We start from the raw sequence: 27,347 nt of genomic DNA, 5'->3' as shown, positions 1-27,347 counted from the left end.
AAATAAATTTTAAGTGCCTGAGACAGAGATAAATTCTAATTTTGATTCTTTGTTTGGAGTATGTTTTGATGAAAGTATTGATACTTTTATAGAAGAGAAAGAAGAGATTGACGACATTCTTTTAAATGCAGAAGTCGAATTAAATCGTAAATTAGCCGAAATTCACAAGGAAAATAAAGCCGTCTGGTAGTACGAATACCGAGTACACAATTTCAAACTACCGAAATTACTTTGCCAACGCTTTCGGGTAACTTACATGAGTGGCTTTCTTTTAAAGATACTTTTTAGCCAGTGTTAATTCAAATCCTAATTTAACAGATGAGGTAAAATTACAGTACTTAAAATCTGCTCTGAGAGGAGATGCTTATCGTATTGCCCAGTCAATACCCATAGCTGATTCTAATTAAAAGTCAGCCTTTTCTCTAAGAGAAGAAAGGTTATCAGATTACAGCAAACAAGTGTATGCTCATCTGGAAACAACTTCTGAATATGCTTCCTATGCAAAATGTGGCCCACCGGCGGCTGAGTTGAACGCTGGTAGTTCGGTCCGAGGTTCAAATCCTGCGAAAGGTCTGGTTGCATGGGCGCTTTCGCGGTTTTTCCATGTGTAACGTGTAAACGAGCCAATTTCCCTTTGAAAGTCCTCCACGAAGGCATCCCTTTCCTTAGGCAGACAGGCCTCGAGGCTTTGCCGTAATTAAATGAACCAAACCAAACCTATGCAAAATGAGTCTGCGTTAGCAATATTAAACTTGATTGATACTACAAATGATTGTATGAGGTTATTAAAAGTTTTAAATAAAAAATTTAAAGGGTTTTCTTCCAATGCATTTGCAAACATTTTAGGGCAGAAATTAGATCCTAACATTAAAATATGATGGGAAAGAAAACTTCAGAGAGAGAATTTGCCTACTTTAGCTGATCTTAAAGAATTTCTCAAACTCTCTACGCTTCAAAGGGTGCGATTAATAAAACTAAATAAATAAATAAAATAAATTACACATAAAGTTACTACTGTTATTTCTAACGCAAATGAAAAACACACAAAAATCGTGTAGATTATGTAACTCGAGCAATCATGAGCTTTATAATTGTTCTAAATTTCAGAAAGGGAAGTGTTAAAAAAAAAAAAAAAAAAAAAAAAAAAAAGGATAGACCTTTGTGAAAAAACGGAATTTAATTTTTCGTTGTTTTAGGTCGTACAGTGTGAGAAATTGTCCTTCCACTTACTTGTGCAAATAGTAGCTTTGTCTTATGTTATCAAAACGAAAGTAGCTCCATTGGTGCCACAGTAGGAAGAGAAAAGAGTTCACACCAGAATGAGTCGGATGATCAAAACACAAGTGTATTAAATGTACATACAACTGCATTTCAAGTTAAAAATCAGAACGAAACTTTTACAGCAGCTACGGGTACTAACAGTGGGAAAAATTTAACTTTATCTACCGATTTTATATATATTGTTACTAATGAAGGAAATTTAATTGGACATTATGTGACATTATTATATAGTGGAAGTGTTTCTGAGTTTTGTACCGCAGAATTAGAGGACGTACTTAATTTAGAAAGTGAAAAAACAAACATCTTCCGCTCTCTCGTTCTATACCACCAAACACCCAGTTTACCACCGGGAGCCATTTTACGGTGTAAATCACAAGCAACGTACTTCCTAACCGACATCCAACGCAGAAATAAGTCCTGAGAAATGTTCTCAATCAAAATCAGCGCGATTACGCGTTTTAACCAATAACGTCATAATAGCGTCCAATCAATCACGTCATGATAGAAGTTCCTAAACATACAACTTAAAATATTCAGGTTACCATAAATGAAACAACAACTTGGCGATGATCCAAGCTATACCCCAAAATATAGACTACCCACTAAACCTAATCCTATTGCAAGTTTCATTTTCAGGTTTATCCATAATTGTAAAAATCCCGAAGTATGGAGGTATGGAGTACTTTCTTTACGAGAGATAAAAAAACTGAGGTGTGGATTTTGTGACAGGCTTCAAGAAAGTGAGTTCGGAGAAGAAATAAAACAAATAATAGGGGTAAGTGTGTTCGTTCAAAAGTAAGCCAGAGTCCCTGGATAACGTGGGACTAATTAGAGTGGGTGAACGATTGTCCCATTCGGATCTACCCCCTAATAGTAAACATTTTAAATTATCGACGGAGTCAGTTCAGTTCAACAAGTACTAAAAGAATTTTCGCCACATTAGTTAGAGAGGTTGTGAAAATGAGTTAAATGACACACTGAATGTGAATTCATTATTGTTTCTTCAAATAATGAAACTTTAAAAAAAAAAAAAAAAAAAAAAAAGTAAATAAATAATAATAATAATAATAATAATAATAAACAGACCAAAGCCTCAATCATGTATTACAGAATTATAATGAAAAAGCGATAAAATCCCAACGTAATGTAAAAAAAAAAAAAAGATTTTAAAAAATCGAAATGTACTTGTAATGTGTTTAAAATAAAACTAAGCAGATGAAAGATTTTATAGTATTTTTATTTTGAAAGAAAGGGAAAACACTCTAAGCAAAAGGTTCGTATTCTCGCTACACGTGGAAAAGGCCCCGAGGACTACCGTGCGGTACTCCGTTCACCATGGTTCAGTGTCCACGTTGAACTAATAGATTTGTTCATAGGTTACACCATTCAGTCATCAGCGACCTTCGAGTTTTAAAATTCCTGCACTTCAATTGCGTTCGCTAATTGCAACTAGTGTAATACCGTAAGTACTGCTTCGATAATTTTTTTTACTGGACTTTATATATATATATATTAGGCATTCAGTCTGTAATCAACATATTTAGTATCACGACAAGTGTATATTTCTTGTACCGCTCTAAAATGACCAAAATATGAAACATCTTCCTATAGCGAAAGGATTTCCAGCATTTTTTGTATTCTGATTATTCTGATGACTAATTTTTGAAGGATGAAATTTCTATCAATGTTATTTAACTTTTCATTTTAAGTTACTGTGTTCTGACAACCATAATATGTTTATATCGCTTTTTATTTCTTAATTCTTTATTCATTATTTAGCTGCGCGAATCGATCAGCTTGGCGATTTTCTAAATTTTCAAATCTTCATTTTTAAAATATCGAAAATCGCCAAATAGCAGTGTTGGGCCAAATTTCTTTATTTTAACAAATTTTAACTTCGTATCTATAAAATATTAGCAGCTAATCTTTGATTATTATGTATTTCTTGATAACTAACTTCATATATAATTATTTGAGAAAAATTAAAAGTTTGAAAAACTTTCCTTGTAAGGAAGCATTATCTAATAAACCTTCACCACCAGAAGATTGAGTATCAATTTCTCCCTTCTTTTTAGAAGCTGCTCGCATATTGCCAAAGGACCAAAGGTCTGTTACATTAGATTGAGTCACATTAGACACACATGAGAACCAACACATTAGATTGTTGTTGTTGTCATGTCCATATTACATGGAATGATGGTTGCCAGAGCCTACTCCGAAAGAGAGGATGGACTTCAATTTTCCACCCCCAATTTTGAGGCAGGGCGCTCCGGGAAGGGGATCCGGGGTCTCACACCCCTCTCCACTCTCACCGGTCCACGCGAGAGGACTTTCGGTTCGCCGCATTACACATTAGATTTGTTTACTTAATTAAAGCAAAGCATATGAGGACCATTTGCGTATTCTTTCTTCCCAATGCAATTAGGCATAATGCTAGTCTTGATCCCGAATGCACCTAAGGATTCTTTATCTGTAGGTATTCTATTTTATTTCCCTACCACTAGTCCTTCGAAAGGACTTGCAAAAGGCTAAAATGAAAGAGAGAAAGATTGACTGTGTGTATCCCCCGAAAAATTCACCTTTCCTATCTATCTGCTCATTATCAAAAGTCAAGATTAGTATTTTGATCAGACTGATGTAAAAGCTTTGAGATACGATAATACACTTGCTTATTTTAATACAGTATTACCTTCGAAGAAAACCAAAATTTCCTATAAAAATATCCTGACGATGTGCTGTCTTTTAAAACTAAGGTCATACATTTGTTCCACAATGGCATAAACAAACTTTGAACGATATCTTCTCTATCTCTCCTTTTCCCATAAAAGTGAGAGTTCTAGTCTAATTTCTTTCATAAACGGAAAATGTCACTAAGATTGGTATTTCATGAACGTGAGGTGATATACAGTGAAGTTCCATGAAGCGGGAAACTGAATTAAGATAAAATAACCCGCCGAGCAAGTATTAGTTTAGAAGTCAAACAAAAAAAATCAGTGTTATATTTGCAAATTTTCACAGGACTAGTTTCAATGGTTTTACCGAACCATCATCCTCGGCTGCCAAAGCGTAAATGAACGAAATAAGATATAGTGATTAGATAAGATAATAACAGCTGGATAGAAGTTGAGCTACTGGAGACATCTGTTGAGGAAACAAGAACTAAAACATAATTTCCTTGAAGGCTGAAGGCAAAGATGGCAATCCATTGGTGAATTAGATTTTTTAGAAGGGTTTCACATTCAAAAGAACTTTCTTTTCTAGTTAACGACCTTAATTCCAATCCATCTTTGCCTTCAGCCTTTAAGGAAATTAGATTTTAGTTATCGTTTCATCAACAGATGGCGCCAGTAGCTTAACTTCTGTCTAGCCATTCTTATCTTTCCTAATCTCGTTCATTTGCGCTTTGGCAGCTGATGATGATGTTTCGGTAAAAGCATCGAAACTAGTCTTGTGAAAATTTACAAATATAACGCTGATTTTTGTTGTTTGACTTCTAAATTAATACCACGTCTGAAATTTATTCAAGATTTGGTGAGAAAAATTTTGAAGAATGTATATATGACTTATTCCATTATTACTTGTTTCCCTTGTTTGATATTTTTATTGCACTTTTATTTCTCGTGATATATTATTTTTTTTCAATGACAGATTGTGAACAATTACAAATGTAACCCAGTTCATTAATCTATACAAGGCCGGATGTGGTGGTCTCTTTATTATGGAGGCACCCACTATCGCCTTTCCTATGAAAGGACGGACAGTTACAACCATGCCTTCTCCGGGATTCGAACCCAGGCCCTTCGGCATCGCAGTCAGCTTCCCTGACCACGATACCGACTGGGCGGCTCTTGATATATTATTTGTGTTACAATATTATCTGTCATATTGCTTACTTTTATTATAAATATAGGGTTTTTAATATGATACTATTTGGTTACAATGAATAATTAAAATGTCATCTCCCTTCACTGCCTCTTCCCTTCTCCTCCACAATGCAAATTAGGCATAATTTCTTTCTTTTTATTTCCTGAACTTACTTCAATTAAAAATATCTGATTATATAAATGACTTTACACATTAACACGCATTTTCATCGATATTATTTTGGCCGTATGTCTATTTTACATTTTTATTGTCATAATTTAATTGTTATCAAATGTGATATTAAAATAAAACTTTCCTTGAAAATTACATAAACAATCCTCTATTACAGAGTTCTGCAAAGCGAACGAAATTAAACAGGTTTCAACAATACATTTCCAACAACTGTAAATATTTCCATATAATAGCATTAATAAAAAATTTATCAGGTATATTTTAATGATAATTCTTAATGGTGTTACTCATAGCTTTGATAAGAACTTCATCAAATGCTAATGTTGTAACTTAATATTTAATATAAAATAAAAAAATGGTCATAAGTTGCTGAAGTGGAAGTTTAGACTTTATACGTCTGCCCTACTGTTTTAGATTGAGCTTCATAGCTTTCCTCGATCAGAAAGCATTGATTATTCTCGTGCAAGATTAAATACAACTAATTTTTAATTAAAAATGCATGAGAAGAAATATGACGTTCAGAAAAATTTCCAAAAATGTAAGCATAAATGCCTGTTTCTTTTCAGATCACCGGCTGGAAATAAGGAGTGCTTACCAGTCTACAACTCTCCCTGATCTTAGTAACTCCTTGTCTATTGATGGAAATTCATCAACTTGCATAAGCACAGAAATGCAGTCAGAAGGATTTTGGATGGGCATGCTGAACGCTTCTTTTAATATAAATGCAATAAAAGTGGTTTTTCCAAGTACGTAACAGAAGATTAATTGTTAATTAGATTGTAACGCACTGAAAATATTCATCAACCGTTTTCTCTTATCAGGGAATATACAAGTGAAAGTTCAAGTTCTAGTAAAGGAGGACAAACGTTCAGAAATACCATGTGGAAACTATAGTGGGAGTACAGGTAAATAGAAACTTGTGCATATTTTTAAAATGATGCTTGTTTTAATTTATTTTATTACTTTTCCCGGTAGAATTAAGTTCTTCTGTTTGAGATTAAAGTTAGGACGATCTTTAGAAATGTTATACCGAATAGTTTTAGCAAAAACACCTCTGAACTCTTGTTTCGTAAATAAAAACTAGCACATATAAGGTATTCTCAAAATATATAGTTTATGAAATAAACGTGTATTATCGTTTTCAAACCCCTCTTAACAAGCACTCAAGCTGCCATTTTGTGTACCATTCACAGCAAAATTGTTAACTAGAATATATTTATTTATCCAATATCTTCTAAATCTATTATGTTAACCAAAACAGATACAGCTCACAGCGTATATTCTTTTCTATTGTGTGAATTCAGATGTTAAAGCATTACGATAAAACTTGATAGTACTAATAAAGGTAAAATTTTGAACGTTCCCAAATGTCGCTATAAACAGATTAAAAAGGGTTAGTATTGTTGTTGTTGTTGCTGCTAATGTTCACTTGTCTGACCTAAAATCAGCCCAAGCCCACGATATTCCTTGTGGCAAGAAGCGCAAGTTTACGCCTGTCGTTGGCAACAAGATTTAGTTCCATTCTGGACCTAATTATGATGGAGAGCACCCCAAGCGGGAACGGGTTGGACGGTCTTCCACGCCTCTTCCCCTACCACCAACCTCTCGAGAGGGCTTTCCGCATATTTAGAGTTCCCCCATGCCGCACGGACACTATACATTTGCAAACATCCATGCTTTCTCCGGGATTCGAACCCGAGCTCTTCAGCACGGCAGTCAGCTACGCTAACCACTATTCGTTAGTATTCTTTCTTACGTAAGCATTAGTCCATCCTTCTGAAAATTTAATTACTCTCCTTCAGTTTGTGGGTACTTATGTATTAACGTAACCACCTTAGCGCAATTTGGCGATTTTTTACAGATAAAAAGGTAAATGTACTTATTGGGTGCAAGTTGGTAGTCTTCGAGTCTGTTTTTAGAAAAATTACCAAACTATCGATATTTATTGTAAGTCGATTATTATTACAAACATTATTAACATATGAAAAGAAAACATAATTTAGCAATTTAAAATACAAGATTTTTTAAATAAGGATTACATGATACATTAAAAAATAAAACACTTCAACACTTATATTCTTCAAATCTTTCTGTGATTTTTTTGCGCTGTTCTTCTCCTGAAATACACAGCAATCTGTTTTCATTAAAAAAAAAATAAAAAAATAAAAAAAAAAAAAAAAAACAGATAATTGAGGAGACTCATCTTCGTACAATCCTCGGCAACAGCAGCTATTGATTAAATACTTTTCTCGTTGTTATCTTTAGAAAATTTCAGCAAAATTCTGTATTCTTGCAGCTGGAAAATTCCACAAGTTCATATTTTAAAACTTACTCTAAGGCACAAAAAAAAAAAAAAAAAAAAAAAAAAAAAAAAATCATGATTTGTTTATAAAAATGTTGCAACTTGGAATAAAGTTAAAAAAAAAAATGCTGCGTTGCTAGACCGAAGGACTGTTAAGAAGATGGTCGCCGGAAGAGTGGTTATAGACATGGTTGGCCAGAGTTTGGCTCATTCTGGTTCTCGATGGTTTTTTAGTCGCAGCAAGGTTACGTAGATTTCCAGCTTACTTTAACTGGTTAGTAAGCAGATCATCGTCAAACTTCGAAAACTGATTCCTTTCATATGGTTGACTTAGACTGGAAGAACATGCAAATGTGAAATTTAAAATTGGGCAAAAAAGCCTTCTTAGATTAGCGCAGACTTTTTTTTTTTTTTTTTTTTTTTTTTTTTTTTTTTTTTTTCAAAAATAATTCTTAAGAAATTAAAAAAGTTCTTTAAAATATTTTGTTTTTCAAGAGAAGCGACTTTCGTCTCTTTTCAAATAGCCTTCGAAATCGGTAGAGTTATTCAAAATGTGCGCTAAATTAAGTTGCTTTTTCGCCTAATTTTAAATGATTGACTAAAATTAAAATCTAGCTATTTCGTGATATTTCTCAATCATTTGGAAATTTTTATAATCTACTCTGACTTTATCTGGAGACTTTATTTTTTATTTGGTGATTTTATTTCAGTTATTCTATAGTATTTTGATGACAGTAATCGAATTTATCTCACAGTAAGCGATGCATTTTTCATGTTTTCGCATAAAAATGGAGCTAATTTCGGAAATTCGATAATAATATACGAATAATAAAATTAACTGCTGTCACATTAAGAGGAATCTATTATAACTTAAATCAACAGTTCTTGAATTTTCCTCCTTCATACTGCGATTGGGCTCACCAGCAGCCGACAGGTAAAGTCGCTGAACACTGGTATTTCGGTTCGAGGTTCGAATCCCGCGAACTGGCTGGTTCGTTTGCATGGGTGTTTTCGTGATTTTCGTCATGTCTAACATGTGTAAGAGTCAGTTTCACTTAGAAATTCCTCCACAAAGACATCCGTCCCTTTTGGCATATATCCCTCGAGGCTTTGACGTAATCACATAAACTAAACCATAATACAATTGTTTTGTAAGTTTATCAAAGTATGCCATTATTAGTTATTTGTCTACCATGAATTATTTATTACATTAAAATTATATTATACATTTTCCCAGCTACTGCGAGATCAAACATTACGCATACAAAAAACGATTGTTCACTCACAGGAAAAAGTTCAACAGCCCAGCTATATGTAATAATTCGAAGTGCATCATCAATAACTCTGTTTTACTTATATTTTTTTCCTGAACTTTATAGGAACTGATTCTGGTCTACTATTTATTTGCCCTCCTGGTGCAATCGGAACTAGTGTAATCATTCAAGATTTATCCAAAGTACTCCACCGCTTCGTAATCTGTGAAGTAACACTGTATACTCTTCAAGGTAAGTATAGTGTGTCAACTAAATATATTTTAACAACATTGGAACTATTTATCAATTTATATTATTTGCAATGTCGTCCCTTTGCACCAATAAGGAGAGAAAAACAAAAGTAGAAAGTATAAAAGCAATATTTATGTCCTTGCAAAACCCAGCTGCTTGAAAATGTGTTTTCTTTCTCCCTTAGCACACACAAGAATCTTCGCATGTTACGAAGATGACGAAAAGAGTTAGCCACTTTTAAATATGTCTATGAATTTCTCCTTTTTGAAACTAAATGGTAGCCAAACAGCGTAACAGGAAAAGTTTTAATTGTATTTTTTCGTGCATAACTCATTTCTCGTACTTTTTATATACTTCTTTGGTTCTTTATTTTAGCTTTAGAGTAATTATTTTTTGTTATTAAAGATAAAACTGGAAGTACTCCTTCAGATACGTCTGCGATTGAGGAAGAAAATGCGTTTCCATGCAAAATCCAGGTGTCATCGGAGAGTGCATCAAAACGAAATTATACAACGAGATTCATTTAAATTGAGGTTTTATGTGTACTGGCAATAAAAAATGCCACCAATGTGATGTCTATTGTATGTAATAAAAGTCTAGTTAACAGTTCTTTAGCTCCAGCTAAACTTCGTAGCCATTTCAAAACGAAGACCCCTAATTAAAAAGAAAGCATTTCTTTAAGAGGCAACTTAACTCCCTCAAAAATTCTGCTTTAAATTACAAGAATTTTTAAAACTAAAAAAGAAATGTAAACAGTTGCATCCTAAGATCCTATCCTGTGAGGTACCTCATTATATGGAATGAGAAAGCTCATATGACCGACGAGAGAACTCTCCTACTATGGAGGAAAAGTCTGCATAAAAGTTTGGTTTTCCAAATTGTTATACACTAAAGTTTCTGCCAGCTCATGATGGATACGATTTCGAATTCGATATACTGTATTGGAAAAAAAGGCTCAAGTAACAAAATGAGGAGGTCATTTTGAAATTACACTGCAAATCATTAAAATTGCTGTACTAGGAGGGATAGCAGATACCAAACACTTGTTTATTATACATATACAATATAATGGAACGATGATATACAATATAATGGAACGATGATACATTTGCAAATGATTTGGTGTATACAGCATGCGGAATTCAGTACATAGAGCTGCCAGCTCTGGCAGCAGCAACGGCTGTAATCCAGTTGGCATCTTGTGGAATTAAACTCGAATGGCAGGTACGGGTACTTCATAGCACACGGCTTCAACTTTATGCCAGAGTTTATCAATATTAGTGGTTGGAAAAAAGTGGCGTGCCAGTCTCTCGGCAACCCATGAATTTTTTTTTCAATAGGGATAAATCTGGAGAATGTGCTGCCTAAGGCAACAGTCAAACATCCTCAATCCTTAGCCGTCTATACTGATGACTCCAAAGGAGAGCTCGTGATTGGCAGTGCTTGGTGTGCAATGGGCGGTGACCGTATAATCCATTCCTGGGCTAAGAAACTTCATCCCAGTAACTCAGTGGTTCAGGCAGAACTTACAGCCCTAAAAGCAGCTCTGGACTTTACTGTTAGCAATGGAAGGTATAAAGTAATGTACACAGACTCAGTGTCAAGCATGCAGGCCATCCAGGGTGGCCGCAGTAGGCATTCCATAGTCAGAGACATACAAAAACTATTAATTTCGATTCCTTTAAGTTTGAAGGACAAGCTTCAATGGGTTCCAGCTCATAAGGAGATTAAGGAAAATGAAGCAGCAGATGTCATTGTGAAAAGCGCTGCTAACGAACTCCATGTGAATAGCATTAGTGTGCCCCCTTCCACACACATATCTGAAAAACACTCTAAAATGTGAATTAATGAAACAATGGCAAAACTACTGGGAGTCGAGTACCACAGGCAGAAGACTGTATAGTTTTCATCCAAAAGTAAACCAGAATTTAAATAGCTGCTCTTCGCACTTCATACAATATCTGACAGGGCATGTTCCATATATGTCCTATCTTAACAGATTTGGCCTAAGAGACAGTGACCAATGTATTTGTGGCAGTACTGGTGACCCAGATCACCATCTGTATGATTGCCCGCATACAGCGAATTCACATTTAAAAAGGCCAACTGAAATCAATATGCCGGCATGGTTCAAGAACATAATTAAAAATAAATATGCGCTGAGACTGCACTAGACAGCCTGGAGTGACTTCTTTCCTTAGACAACATGCCGTCAGCAGACCGCTCTGTACATATATTAATTTACATAATGTCTTGCATTTTTTGTTTTGTTTTAAATTATATTTAATATTATGATTAATCCAGCACTCATTTAAGGTATTTCATGGTTTGTAATGTATTTGTTCAGATTTCATCTTTACATCTGTACCTGTGTCCACAACCATATCCTTGATATATCTGTATGCCTAACATGTACCATAATAGTGAAAAGTGTTCCCCTTAGTCTCAACAGTCCCTACCATGCACCTTCTTTCCATGTTCTGGCCCTTCTTTCAATGTTCCTCATTTAGCGTGGCCAATTCCAGGAGGACACAGTAAAGAAGCTCTTTTTTAATTCCATCGACGGGATCCAACAGCCTGAAGAGCACCTAACCCAGTGGGCCAGCTGTTCTGTCGGTGGCGAAATGAAAGGAAGTCAAACATCATTTGCATCAAGGATGGTCAGTACAGTACGGGGAACATGGGCTGTGTATTATCTTGTTAAAAGATGACATCATGCTAGCCTCAAAGACAGGACACTACCTTGAACAGCTATCATCATTCGTTCTGGTTCGTGCCACCAAGCACAGATGCGTCCCTCATGAGCGCAGAATTGGCATTCGTCTGAAAGTATGACATGGTGCCAATTCTGTGTCTAGTGTCGTCGTTCATCGCATCACTGTAAACACGCCTGTCTCTGCCGTAGCGTCAAAGAAAGCTGCAACAATGGTCCCCATGCTGACAGCCAGGGTGCTGCAAACGTAATCACAATACCACTGCAGACACATATCGTCCTGCAGATAAATTAATTTCCTGATTCGGGTTACGTGACATTTCCGAAACATCCCACTAGATGACAGAAAAATATGTCTGTCTTTTTTGGGCGTTAGCAGCTTAGAGGCGTTTGAGATCCTGCATGGCGTTCAGTATGGCAGCCTTGGAACTAATGATTCGATATTCATCTGACATTCATGTGATCTCGACAAACACAAGCAGCAGTGTCACTAGAAGATAAACCACAGTTTGGTTGGACGCCGTCGAAATCCGACATCTGCTGGTAGTAGTCTTTCCTTTTTACACGAAGCTCGACACGACCTTTATACAAACAATCAATGTTCAAATGCGATTTCCAAATCAAAAATCCGATACTTTGATACTTTGTTGTTATGCTTGTTTCAACGCATAATTTCACCCTCAATTACTCCCAATTTAAAGAGGTCCCAGCAGGGAAGGTATGCGTGCATAATCCTAAACAAAGTTTCAAAGCTGGAGAAAGGCAGTAAGAAAAATAAATAAATGAGGCCCAAGCCTCATGAATGAATTGAAGTCTTGCCAGCGAGGAGCAGAATTTTTCTCAGACGCAACCGAAGTTCTCCAAACAATTAGGATCAAAGCCGTGAAGATGCGGTGAACAAGTGCTGCATGCATCATAGTCTTCGAAAGCGGCGAATAGGTGATGTATACATCATATTCTGGACTTGAGAGAGAGCAGAAAAAGTTCTCCGATCAATAAGGAATGTGAGCAGTTGTCAGATGATAACTATGTAGAATTACGGAGGCAGAAGAGAGCTGAAGAACTTCGTCCATGAGCAAAAATCAGAGTAAATTAATTTGAATAAAGTGGAAAATTTTATGGTTTTACAGGTCACGTTAAGTGAGAAAAATTTATTAAGGGAGAGAGGCATCTCTGAGAAGGTGGGTGGTGTAAGGCCTGAGTTGCTGTCTGTATCAATAAGTTCGTATTTGAAATTCTCAACGTAGTGTGCGATGTCGTTATCTGTGACTTTGTTAACGAAATTTTTATTCAGTCTTTGTATGCAGTTTACTATGGGATCAATTTTTAGGTCTCTATGAATAATTTTGTTCCTGACGAATCAAGGGTCTCCAATGATTTTTCTCAGAATGGTGTGCTTAAAAGTCTGCAATTTATTGAAACTATTTTTTTTTCGGCACTCCAGGCAGGCGAAACATAGGGGAGAATAGAGCGGATGATTGCAGCGTGAATGTATTCTTTGCTTCTGAGGTTCAATACAGAGGAGCTGTCAAGGAGGTGCTTGATCTTGGAAACCATCCCAAAGGTTTGCCGAGCACTGGTGATGTTAGAATTCCAGGTGAGAGTTCCGCTGAAGCGGATTCCCAGTTAGTTTGATGTGATGATTTGAGGAATTTTTTTCGTTACAGAGAGTAAGATCTTGTTTGGTGAGCCTTCGGATGAATAAGATTTTTTTCCAGGCATTGATGCTAGTCTTTCAGTTTCAGCAAATATCTTCTATCTCATATCTGTTCTGGAGCCTACAGACAGCTTGGTCGGAGTTTAGCAATTTCGAGAAGATGGCTTTATCATCCTCATAACCAGCAGTGAGGTAGATTGCATCATCTTCGAACGTGGGAGAGTCCGTAACATGGACTAGATAGGACTACATAGACGATCGGGACGAGAATGGACCGCTGCAGGACTCTGGTTTGAATTTCAGTGTTATCCGTGTTGAAACTGCTTTTACTGATACTGAAGGTACGTTGATTAGAAAAAGAGTTTATCAATAATAGTGTTTCTCAACTGATGTCCATGTTAATAAGTTTATATGTAAAGACCTTATGATAGACGCGGTCAAATGCTTTCGCCACGTCTAGCATAAGTAAAGCTACGACATGATGGTTATTGATGGCACCGCTGAGAGATCCAAAGATACGAACCAACTGCATTATAGTAGACTGTTCTTTTCTAAATTTGAACTACTGACTGGGCATTGCATTGAGAGTTAGGTATAGTATATTTAAAATGATTTTTTTCAAACATATTTTCCAAGGCAAGGCAATAGGTTAATCAGCCTCAAGTTTTCCATTTTGAAATTATCCTTGCAGGTTTGAGGATAAGGATAATCGTGGTATTTTTCCACGCCGCGGGGAAATAATTTAAATTAAGGCAAGCGTTGAGTATGCTAGAGACTTTTGTGATAATGTTATCAGTAATGTTTTCAATTACATTCTTTGAAGCATCATATCTTCCCGGAGCCTTACGGTTCTGCCAAGTAGTAACTATTTTTTTTATTTCCGTAGAGGTTGATAATTGTCGAATATTTTAAACGGAAGTTTAGAAGAGCCAGTTTTCAACAGTACTGTTTACATGTTGAGTAAAACTAAGGTTGTTTGGATGTTAGTTAGGCTGAAATAGTTGCTTAAATTCGTTGACAAAAGCGTTCGCTTTATCTTCGTTCGTTCAAAAGAATTTGGAGTTAGTTCAGATGGTTTTCTTGTTTGGTTTGCTGCCTTTTAAATTTTGAATAGAGCTGCAGAAAGTACTGTCTTCTGAATTTAAATTATTCGACCTTTTCCCAGGAGCTTTGCTTATATCCGCTGATCAAACTTTTAATCTCCCTGTTTATTCTGTTGATTTCTGATTTAATAGAGGAGATAAATGAATACATGAAAATTTGCCCACGGTTTTTGGCAGAGTGTTTTAATAATTGTTCCCGTGTCGGAACTAATTGCTTCATTAGGACCAAAAATGGGAAGGAGACCACGTGATCGGAAGACAGGTCAATGAACATTTCCATAGACAAAGGAATATTTGTAGAAGAGATAAAAGTGTCTAAAATGCCAGGAATTTCCCTGGGATGTACTGATCTGAAAGTGTTCTCATTGCAGAGCGAAATCCACTGTATAGTCTTCCCATTTATACAGGATGTAGATGGCGTTATTCATACCTGCTTTAAGCACATGCACTGGAGTGTTAATCATTTTCATATCCCACCATTCATGCAAATTTGACATTTTGCTGCATGTCATCTTCATGGCTCAGCAATTTTAATGTCTGGTAGTGTGTTATCAAGAACACGATGACACTTATTCATTGTATTTTGGGAAGTTTATTGTTTCAACCCGTAACTCTTGGAGGGTCTTCTTTTAAACGTTATTTTAAAGTGTGTTTAATATTAAGGTCGTACAGAAATGAATGACACAAATGCTACCAGAGAGCGGAATACAATTTATTAACAAAAAACTGATAGTATATCAGTTAGAAATAATCTCTTCCAAGTCAATACACTTCTGCCATCTGGCTGGGAGGTCCGAAGGACTTTTGTAAATCAGTCTGTGGGGGTGTTGGTGCACCGCCTACGGACAACTGCATGCAATTCGGCAAAATATTCAACATATTGGTCCCTGACTGTGCTCTTCATCTTGTCAAACAAGGCTTGGACTGAGGGTTCCAGATCTGGCGAGTATGGAGTGTGTGGCAACACAATGAAGCCCAATGTCTTGTGAGTATCGCGGATGGTGACGTGCTGCAACAGCACATGCCGTGCCCGTTTGCCCGGACTGCAAAGTTGAATACGCGGTCGCAGCGTTCTGGCAAACTCACAGTACCGGTCGCTGTTGATGGGGCAACCAGGTTCCAGCCAGTCCACGAGAAGTATGCCCTGGACACCCTAGAACACGGTTGCCATTTGTTTCCGTGTGTTCAACGCCGGCCTAGGCTTCTTGGGACGTGGGCTTGATGCATGCTTCCACTCCATGTTTTTTACGGGAGTGTAGTACAAAAACCAAGATTCGTTCCCTGTGACCAGGCGGGCGAAGATGTCATCCGAATCGGCATCGCGTACTCTAAATCATCATGCACAATCGCCTGCAATGTTGCTTGAGCAAGACCTCTCTCCTCCTGCATCTTTCGAACATTATGTGCCTGTTCGCCATGATCAAATCCGACACGGCTGCCACATTTGCTGCTATATGCGATGTTCCTTGTCGTCCCACGTTGACTCCTTTGGCTGGAGTCTTCACTCCACTGCTGAACTTGGCCAACCAACGGGATACAATACACCTTGAGGGTGCTTTGTTCCCGCACACCGTTTTCATGCGGCGATGGATGTCACTACCCTGTATCCCTTCCTTCCATAGAAAACACGCTGTCTAACGCTGACCGCGATAGTCGCCTTCCATCATTGCTGTCCACGCTTTCAATGACGGCGGCGAAACTTTGAACTTTGAACTTAGATCGCGACAAGCATCGACTACTTGGAGTCTTGACTTGTAGATCAGAATGGTGCTCATGGCCGATTGCGTTAGTAGAGAAGAGATGATGCTCAGTAGCATCAACACTCGGGGGGTGATTATTAAAAAATGCAAAGCATACTTTACCTTAGACACAAAAGCGCATAATCCTAGATAGCTGAGTGCAGTGAAGGCGTAAAGGCATAATTAGTGATTTCAGTCTTCTAGATAAGCATAACGAGTAAAATCATTCATCAGATAAGGAGAGGATAAGGAGAGATAATGGCAGAAATTTTTATATAGTCAGGATAAGCAGGGCAGTGAAACTAAAACATAATAAGCATATGAGAAGCATAAACTTATAACAGTCTGCCTGTCTCGGCATGGCATAAAGGAATTGTCTTGAAAATGCATGGCATAAAATAATTCAGGCATGAGTAAGTGAAAGGCATAACTTGAAGGTAAGCAAAACAAGGATCAGGAAGTTAAACTAAATATGGCATAGCAATACTATTAAACTGTCAGAAGGAAAAATCAGTCCGCAGTTCTCTGATGAAGTCGTAGCTCAGAATGAGCTGAGAGGAAGAGTCCGTACCACTTAGAGTGCTAGTTACGTGAGGTCTAGAGTCCAATCAGGCACTTGCGATACGACGAATTCTGATTTGACGACGGCCAAAGGGACGAGCGGTGATTTATATTTTATTCTTTAGATGATGTGGAGGTAAAGGCGTTTATGGCCTAAGAACTCCGTTAATTGAACTTCCTTGATCCGCTGACTTATACCGTTCGCTTGCGACCAGCGCGATCTATGCATTCTGAGTAGCTCACGCCCCCTTCTGTCTATTTCACGATTTTTCTGTCGCATAGTGTAATAGTTTCGTTGTGAGAGCCGTTGTGTCAATCTTTTCTGTACTATCCAAGTATATAAAAGCAGTCATTGTTTTCTAACCTCAGTTTCCCCGCGGAACACTTAATGACAGTTTTCGGAACCCCTATGTTCAATTTGGGAAACACTGGCATGAAAAATACAGATATAGGTAACCTTATATGTATGACAGCACCTGGAAGCATATCATTTCTTTTAAAACACCTTGAAAATGAATGTCTATTTATAAAATGTTTAGGGCTTTTATCATTAAACATAATACTTTGAATAATATAATTTGTACACTCATAATACTTTGATTACCAGAATTTCATACGTATATCTTTGCAGTGTTAAAATCAATCTTTATTGCCTCTTATTTGTTATCGGGGATAAAATTCTTACTGCATTAACTGAGCTGTATTAATCTTTCTGTAAATAATGACAACATATTGCTTAAAATAGTGAAAAAATTTTCTTAGACATCTTTTATAACCTAACTGAGGCTTCTTATTCAAAAAGTTTCAGTTCTATTTTGAATTTCTGGAAAAATAGATGCTGAGAACATTATCTGTTTCGTCTATAGAATCCGTAACAAGATTAAACTTTAAGTTTTATTAATTAATTAAGAAGAATAAAACTTCAAAAGTTTTATTAAGTTTAATTTTTGCAATTATTTTTACATTAAGTGTTGAATTATACATTATTTTACTCATAGTTTTTAACCACATTTTAAACTATCGTACTAAATATTAGTAGAATAAACAAATTTAAACGAATAAATTTTTGAAGTTTAGTTGTCAGCATTAATTCTAGACTGCTATGCATTAAGTAAACCGTATGGTGTAGCAGACACCGGGGAAACATTGTAGAGTCAATAGTTATGTAAAAGCAGCAGACCTGAAAAATGAGCAATGCCCTCGCTGGGTCTCGATGCTGGACCTCTCGAATAACGCCGAGTGTGCTACTTACTGTTAAACCACGAAAACATGCAGAAAGAAGTGAGAAAATACCTTATAAAATGACTGGTGACAAATGACCATTACATAACAGTGCTTCGCCAAAAATATCTGACATTTTTAAGCAATTCACCTACTGCCCGAGACGATAGAAAACTTACTAAGAGTGCACTGACCTAAAGGCGCCCGAACCGTTATGAAAATTAATACTTAACTTGCGCGGGCAATTTTATTTCAAGTTACCACTGTGCAATTAGGATTTCAGTTTGCTACTCTGATTAGCAAAGAAGAAACTTTTACAGATTTAGTTCCCTAATGTGAGTAATAATTAACTGGGGGGGGGGACAACTAGTGTAAACTGTAACAAATAACAAACTGGATATTACAAAGTAGGGTTTTAGCTTACTGCTCTGATTAGCAAAGCAGGACTTTTATTTACACAGGGTGCCCCTGCATTAAAGTGCCTTCACATTTGTGATGTTTGCTTTTACGTGTTAGACACTAAGCTTTATGATTATGCATCTTTAAATTGGGACACCCTTATGAAAGTTTCCTGCATTTTCAAAATAGCGGCCGCCTCGCACTCTTCTTTTTTTTCCTCCTTTCGCTACACGACACAACAATTTGCTTCCACACAAAAGGCATCTCTAGTAATTTTTCAAATGAAATTTTAGTTGCGTCATTAGTAATTAAATTTGTTGAATGCGCAGCATGTAAAAATAAGAATTTGAAAAATTCCTCTGATTTTGCGTCTACGACTTTTTATTAAAACCCATTATGTTTGCTTTATATATTGGTACCTCTGCCATATACTCTCCGTGTACATATGGAACTTAAATATACAATAAATTGAAATAATTAACAGTAAATTAGAACAATTACATAGACTGAAATCTAAAAAATGCTCATAAAATTTTTGGAAATATTTATCTATGTAATGATAAACGGAATCTTCAAACAATAGGATAAAAATAATATCGCCATTCTGTGTAGTCCTCGTTAAGATATTCAGGACAAAAGAAAAGTGTATGTCTTTGATACAAAATTTCGTTACCAGCTTGTAAAGTTTCTCACGTTATTAACAAAAACATCAGTGTCATTGTTAAACGAGTTTGATGATCATTCGTGCAAAAAAAAAAAAACAAATCGTGAAATAAATTTGTCTAAAGTTAGATTGAAATAAAGCAATATTAATATCAATTGCACCAGTAACACTTAAGCCATGAGAAGGCAAGCTATTGTTTAAAAACCATTTATTTAGTATTGAATATAGTAATTCAATTTGTATTCAACACTTCAAATAAAAATATAAGAATTCAAGTATCTTTCAAGTAAAAGTTAAAAAATTTTAATTTTATTTCAGCATCTCCTTGCCTGCGTCCAGATATTCCATTCAACGTTAATGCTCATAAGACAGTAGGAGTACACTTTACAGAATATACTTTCAGTTGCAAATCAGGATATTACTTAGAAGGACTACAACGTATATTGTGTAATTCCTATGGAATTTGGCAGGATAAAGCTCCTGAATGCAAACGTAAGTACATCTGTGATTAGGATTTCAACACACATTTTCCTTATTATTTTTGTATAGATTATTCCTTAATGATATGGTAAATAACGCTTCATTCAAACTACGGTTTTATCGTCATACAGCTTTGTGTTTTAAGGTCTAAAAGTCCATTCACATCTGCTTAACAGGGTTTAAGCCATAGCCAGCCAGGGAAGGGAAAGTTGCGCATGCGTAAATATGCAGCTGACTCAGCGAAATAGTCGAACGATGTTTGCTTCTCTGTGATTGGTGGTTCTTATACCAACCTGGCATAACGATGAAAAGTTAGAACTTTTAAGCGGAAACCTAACCAATTTTTGTGATGTAGCAAGGTCCGCTTGATTACCAACGGAGGTTGGATTAAACCTGTTAGGACTTTAAAACAGCCGTGTGAAGGTTAGGTTAGGTTATTCAATTACGGTAAAGCCTCGAGGGCTATCTGCCTAAGGGAAGGGATGCCTACGTGGAGTACTTTCTAAGGGAAACTGGCTCGTATACAAGTTACACATGGGGAAAACCACGAAAACACCCATGCAGCCAGCCCGTTCGTGGGATTCGAACCTCGGACCGAACTACCAGTGTTCAGCGACTTTACCGCTCGGCCGCTGGTGGGCCCGTGTGAAGGAAGAACAGGAGAAGAAATAAAATAATTTAATAACTACTTTAACAATAGTAAATATTTCTGAAAGATAATTGAAGAATATTTTACCTTTTCCTGATTACTGGGAAGAATGGTTGGTGATTAGATATTAAGACAGGAAAAGACAAAATAGTTTTGGATTTATTAATTACTACAAAGCATGCGAGATCGATCGACATAAAGTGGAGTATGCTTTAATGCGGAACTTTGTAAAGGAAATTAAATAGTTACTCATGAGAAAAACCATAAAAACCCTACGCAACCTGTCCCTTCCGCAGGAGATGTAAAAGGAAAATAGAACACAAAACTAAAAAACATTACATTACATTTTTCTCAGCTGTACACACGTAAATACTAAATTCCGAAATACACATACGTAATTACTAAATATTTAATGTGTAATTATTTTTAATTGAACCTTTCATTATTGAAAAACCATTCATTTTTAATTAATTTCATTATTTATTTTAATGCCAATATTTTTCAATAAATTTTGAAAAGATGGGATCAAACCCGCAACTCCTCGCAAGGGAGAAGAACGCGCAAACCATTACGCCAGCGGGACTTTTCAGATAAAATTAATTAGCTTACCGCATTCAGTTAGAAAAACAACCAAACAAAATTGTAATGAAATCTCCCAAAGGATGCATTCTTATGGACCATTCAGCCTCTCGTAAACAATCTACTTCAAATTTCAGCCAATCAACGTGTTTGTTTCTTGAAGTGTTATGGGCACATAGATTTCTTACGGTCTAAGTCATTAATATAATTTATACTTTGCTTTTTATTAGTAAGGTTTTTAATTTCTCTTTTTATTTTACAATAATTTTTTTCGCTTTTTTTTCTCCTCTCTCTTTTTAATAAATTAAATTCATCACACAACTTCCTATTTTTTGCAAATGTAAATTTTATTTTTTACATTTCTTTTCAATTTTTATTGTATAAAATTTCATTTTTAACTTTTTTTACTTTTCGCTTTTTATTTTTAAAAAGTAATTCTTTCTATCAAGTTTAATTTTTCTTTTATTCTTTATTTTTATACTTTTATAAAAGTTTTGTTCATTTTTATTTTCCATTTCGCTTTTCATTTATTCTTTTCGCTTTCATTTTAAATTAAGTTATGAATTCCCAACTGACGCTCATTTATCTGACACTTAAAACGTTCAGCACTTTGGGAAAATTTCTCTTTTAATTTATCATATATATTATACTTAGAAAATAAAATTATGCATAAATATCTTACATAACGGGTAATATTGATATGTGTTCCATTTAATAATCCAACATAGTAGGTAATTTTTAAAAAAAATTAAATGTTTCGTTATGACTTGATCTAAAAAGGTCATGCTTTCAAGGACGCATTATTTTAATTTAACACTTGAGTCAAACAATTCTTTGAACATTTATCGGGTTTAATTCCTCATAGAAAGTAAGCAAAATGTGTTTCAAAAAAAATGAAACACATTTTCCCTTTTAACTAGATAACTAACTTAAGAACAAAGCATGCTGAAGAAATGCAATATGTATACTTGAACTATTCGATGCTAGTCTCATTCATTTCCACGTACTGTTCAAAGAACAAGTCAGCTAAAACAAAATTCGAATATCGGCATTCAAAGAGGGGTACTTCATAAATTTTGAGAAAAGATAGGAATACAATGAACTTAATTGATAAATATGACAAAGTATGTGAAGGGCTAAGAAGAGATGCCCTCGTGGAAGACTTTCTTATGCAAAATTGCTTGGGCTGCTTCGTTCTCCACATGGGCTGCTTCGTTCATTTCCCTTTATTCAGTTCCAAGTAAAAATTTTAAATAAATGCTACATATCTAGGCACCATGTCCACACTAGTTTGTAATACAAATTATAAGAAATGCTAAACGCAAGAAGAAAATATAAGATTTACAACAAAATATAAGTATCTAAGTATGCAAAACACGAATAAGAAATTAATAGTTTTCCTGCAGATGTTCCGAATGAGAAAAGACTGAACCTTATACAGACATTAGGTATTTTTGGAAAAGCCGGAGAGATGAAAAATGAGCAATCGCCTTGGCTGAGAATCGAACCACGTACCTCTGGAATACCGGCCCAGTGTGCAGAACCACTACACCACGAAGGCACGCTAGGAAAGCGGGAGAAATACCTTATATACTCCCCTTTTTAAAGGGCGACTGGGGTTTTTAGGGGACCCAATTGCCAAATGCTGGGTGTGGAGAATCCTCATCTAACACCCTTTTAGTTCGAGCGCCACTGTAGAGATATTAGGTTAATTGGAAAAGCCGGAGATATGAAAAATGAGCAATCGCCTTCGCCGGGAATCGAACCACGGACCTCTGGAATACCGGTACACCATTACACCACTACACCACGAAGGCACACACCACTACACCACGAAGGCACACTCCACTACACCACGAAGGCACGCTAGGAAAGCGGGAGAAATACCTTATAAACTTACCTTAAGTTCTTTCACGAAACGGCATGAACAGTGTAGATGAATGTGGCTTGAAAAATATTGAAGTAATTTTAATCTTATTCTTGTGTAAACAAATTGTTTATTCTAAAATATCTCGTTTTGACGACTGTATTCGAAACTTAGCCGCACGTTGATAAATCCCGGTGATTGCGCTTTCTGAAGATTCAGGTTTAAAAATACACTCTTTTGCAAAAAAAAAAAAAAAAAAAAAAAAAAATCGAAGCACCATGAAGGAAGGGGTTGTTTTGGGGAAAAATGAATCTATATGTAGTTCATACACAGATAATAAAATGATTAAAAAATCAAGGTCATACTACCTGTTCACGGCTTACAATCACTCATTGAGTGTACAAATTAGTTGTTGGTCGAACCGCCCCTGGCGGCAACGCATGCTAGAATTTGTCGAGGCAAGGAGTGGTAGAGGTTCCTAATGTCATCCTACGACACATTCTGCCAGGTATTCATCAGTTGTCGCTCCAGATCTGCGATATTTTGTGGTGCCCGAATCTGGCTGCCTACCATGTCCCAGACATTCTCGATTGGTGAAAGGTCTGGTGACTTGCTGGCCAAGGAAGAGTATCAATCGCACGGAGATAGTCCAGAGATATGCGAGCGGTATGTGGCCTGGCATTATCTTGTTCGAAAATGGCCCCAGGATGACGTGCCACGAAGGATAATGCAACCGGCCGCAGGATGGTATGAACATATCGTTGAGCTGTTAAAGATATACGGAGGATGACTAAAGATGACCTGCTGTCATAAGAAATAGCGCCCCACACCATCACACCAGGGGTTATAACTGTATGCCTTTGTAAAACAAAGGCTGATTGGGACCGCTGGCCCTGTCCTCTCCAGACACGAACACGGTGATCATCTGCTTCAAGAGTGAAGCGGGATTCATCAATGAATACCATACGATGCCAGTCTGATGGCTGCGACACCACTCCAAACGACTCCGCTGATGTGTTGGGGGTTAAAGACAAAGCTCTTAAAAGCTTCTGTGAGCGTAACCCGACTCAGACAAGCGCCGTGAGATGGTGGACGGTACTACGGGAGGTATAGACGTGGCTGCAGTGCGTTGAATAGTCGACAATGATACCGTTGGGGCGGTTTGGACCTGGCGAACAATCATCCTATCTTGCCTCACATTTGTGCTTCTTGGCCTTCCAGAGCCTTCATTTCGTCGGCAAATTCCTTGCGACCACGTTCGAAGTCGTTTAGTTGTTTGTAAGGTCTTCGATATCGTCGTAATGGCATCTTTAGTTGCTTCTTTACGGAATTACAATGGCAGCAACAAAAAAAAAGATAAATTTTCCGCCTCTGTTACTGGTTTTATACTTTGCGAACTGCGCACTAGAAATGCATGCTATGATCGCAATTCCTTTTCATTTGCCTTGAAACTTTGACCATTTGCATGCTCGATCAAGATGTTTCTGCATACCAAATTTCGTCACTATCGCAAAAATCTTTCTTGGTGCTTCGATTTTTTTTTTTTTTTCAAAAGAGTATAACTCAAAAGAAAATTGCTTTAAAACAACAACGGAAGGTACCGTAATCAAGCAAGCACAATAAATTATTTTTCCGTTGTTTAGGAACCATTTTGTGTTAACATATCGTAGTATTTCATTACATTTATCAAACACCTTGTATTGTTGTGATAAACCATAGTTTTAATTTTTTTATTATGTATCATGCGCATATTCAGAAAATACATTTTCTTTTTTCTAATATCTGTAAAATTTCAAACAACATTTTACTACTGTACAGACCTCTATACTTGTGATTTTTAAGTAAAATGTTAAAGGCTGAATTTAATGTTTCATTACTAATTTGGAAGGTTCTAGCCATAATCTACTGAAAAGAAAATGTCCGTAGCTTATTAACAAAATAATTTATACATGTATTTTGTTGTATTTTTGATTAATTTTCAATCTGCGTTTTTTCTATGACATTCGATTCTTAGTCAGATATTGAAGTGTTAACCGATTTTTAGTTTATCTGGTGCATTTATTAGTCACATATGCTGACTGATTAATATGACAACCAAAATTAAAAATATGCCAAATTTAAAAGTAGAATAATAATTATTCTGTTATATCTGTATGGTAATCACCCAAAATTTATTACTTTGCAATTCTTCATAAAGAGTGGTTCCGTCAAAGGAGAATATGCCAACAATCTCCTGAAACTATTAAGTGGGCATTTGATCTTCGCTCTTAGAATTTACTCAGATACTCACTTTGTTTCAAGGAGTTTGCTGACATATTTCCCTTGCTAAAAGCTCACTTTATGGAGAATTCCTATATGATCAATTTTGGATAATTGCCATCTAAGAGTTATCGTCCATAAATATGGCGTCACTTCCCACTGCGGCGATAAAAGGACGCACAAGAGGATGTAGAATTTCATCGCGATATCGGACGGCTGTGACGGAACTTCCAGGAATCCCGTAGAAATGGTGCATTTGTTGCTATCCCAGCCCATATAAGTAAGCCTCCTCCTCTGTAATGATCTCTTTTAAATTGTGTTTAAATACATTTAAGAAGAAAAGGGCAATGTAGAATTTACAGTAAATTAATACTCTTTACTCAGGATTTCAGTTTTAACGAAGAATTGTGATTTTCAAAATTAATGGTTTTCAACCAATTAGAAGGCGACTCCATGTCATGTGACTCTCAACTCTCAAGTACTGCTCTAAGTCTCCGAAGTAGCTAGTTTCTCTATAAATTGTCAGCAGATATGCCAGGCACCTAAAAGTAGTAATTTCATCCAAATGATCTTTGTACGAGTTATGAAGAAATTCTTAATTTACCCCCTTCACTCGCCACCATGTCAAAATTTTATTGTCCCTAGAACGCAGTGCAAAAAATTGTACCTTTTACTTAATTTTAAAATAAAGCTAATGCCCAAGGGCTTAAAAACGACTGGTTCATACTCTGAGAAGTAGATACCGATATCGTGTCCCTGGCTCTCGCCAAATCACTGCCCTTCGGGAATCGCTATGGATGTTACTTCGAGACTCATTCGTAAAGAGTACGTGACCTCGCTGCTCTACAGCTGCGATTTTCACGGAGCCAATTCAACCGCTTTTGACATGTGATAGGAAGAAAGGAACACAAACTACAGGTAGTCGAGTGTACAGTCCACTTTCATTCAATCGACTCGGGATATAGGCCGTCCTGCAGTAGCAGAAAGATACGACGCCAGTCGTCTTGCTGTTAAAGCGTTATCACATACGATATTTGTTGCCGGAACAAAACGTTTGAAGGAACAGTTCTGAGAATCGCTTTTCCGCAAAATCAAGTTACCACCTTCACTTGGTAAACAGGCTGAAAGCCAAACAAGAATCAGTTATCGCTCAAATTGGCGAAAGTGACGTTTGCTTCTTCGTGTTGTTTTGTATCGCTCACACTCTTTTCGTTTTAAACTTTATTGTTAGTTATGGAAGATAATAGAAAGGTGATTTCTATCAAGTTAATCAGTTTGATCTCCATTCTGGCACTTCAAGTAACAGATAAACACTTCTGGTTTATAGCAATCAATTACACCAGTAATAGCCAAATTCTGTATACACTAAGACTAGTTTAAAACGTGTGCTGGATAAGTCTGTTTATCAGACATTACTTATGTGTATTTTCTGATGTCTGCATTCCAATGAAAATTTGATGGCTCACTGGAAAATTTGTGACCTGGTGAAAGCATTTTCTTGACTAACTTTATGGCTCATAATTACTATTCTGTCCATTCATACAAACAGACAAAAAAAAAAAAAAAAAAACTTCTAAGTCAAAAATCTATATGGCTGATATTTACATGCTCACAGCCAGCAGATACTATTTAGCAAAATGGAGATCAAATAAAGCATGAGCAATCAAACATGTGCCAGTTGTTTTCTGTCTCATTGAACACTCGGTAATATACCTAAAACACATTAATTATACCAACTCTAGAAATTAGGAGGTGCACATCATGAGTTTGTTTTATGCAAATCCTCGAGGGATATCTGTCTAACAGGAGGGATTCCTTTGTAGATTTTTTAAAACTGGCTCCTATATTAGTTACAAATGGGGAAAACAAAGAAAACGCCCATGTAGCCAGCCCATTCGCGGCATTCTAACCTCAGACAGAACTACCAGTGTTCAGCGACGCTTCAGCCACTAGTAGGCCTGTGCACATAATTGGAAAGTACAATTCATTATGTAAACACGCATGAAGGTCATAATCAGTTGTGCCCTGTTTTAAGTAATCAAATGTTACAAATGCATAGCTGTTACATTTCTTCTTATTTATTAGTCATGGTTATATTACGTGGATCATACTACATATGATATAATTATAAATTAACCCAAAAACAAAATGTGTACGCTCTTTAATACTCAAATGCTCATCAATTATTTTTCAACTGATTATTACATATCCATAATAATTTGCAAAGAACTGGTGACTACAGTTGCTGCCAATGACATGATCGTTATATGAATTAGAAGTAACTTGAAATAACCTTTTTGGCAATGTTCATT

The 27,347-nt window shown here is 36.2% G+C and overlaps 1 protein-coding gene across 1 annotated transcript in view; it reads left to right on the top strand.

Annotated features, from left to right (window-relative positions):
• The window catches only part of LOC118185682 (sushi, von Willebrand factor type A, EGF and pentraxin domain-containing protein 1-like), a 113,405-nt gene that overhangs the window by 15,284 nt on the left and 70,774 nt on the right, over nt 1–27,347 (top strand). The window contains exons 3-6 of the mRNA XM_085808693.1: nt 5,904–6,083; nt 6,159–6,242; nt 9,019–9,144; nt 19,520–19,693. Coding sequence (XP_085664819.1) covers nt 5,904–6,083; nt 6,159–6,242; nt 9,019–9,144; nt 19,520–19,693 — 564 coding nt within the window. The remainder of the gene's footprint in view (nt 1–5,903; nt 6,084–6,158; nt 6,243–9,018; nt 9,145–19,519; nt 19,694–27,347) is intronic.

The sequence above is a fragment of the Stegodyphus dumicola genome, chromosome X1 (genome assembly GCF_044657685.1).
Source record: "Stegodyphus dumicola isolate Sdum_Otavi_A_Nest chromosome X1, ASM4465768v1".
Lineage (NCBI taxonomy): Eukaryota > Metazoa > Arthropoda > Arachnida > Araneae > Eresidae > Stegodyphus > Stegodyphus dumicola.
This window is presented reverse-complemented; position numbering and strand designations above follow the sequence as displayed.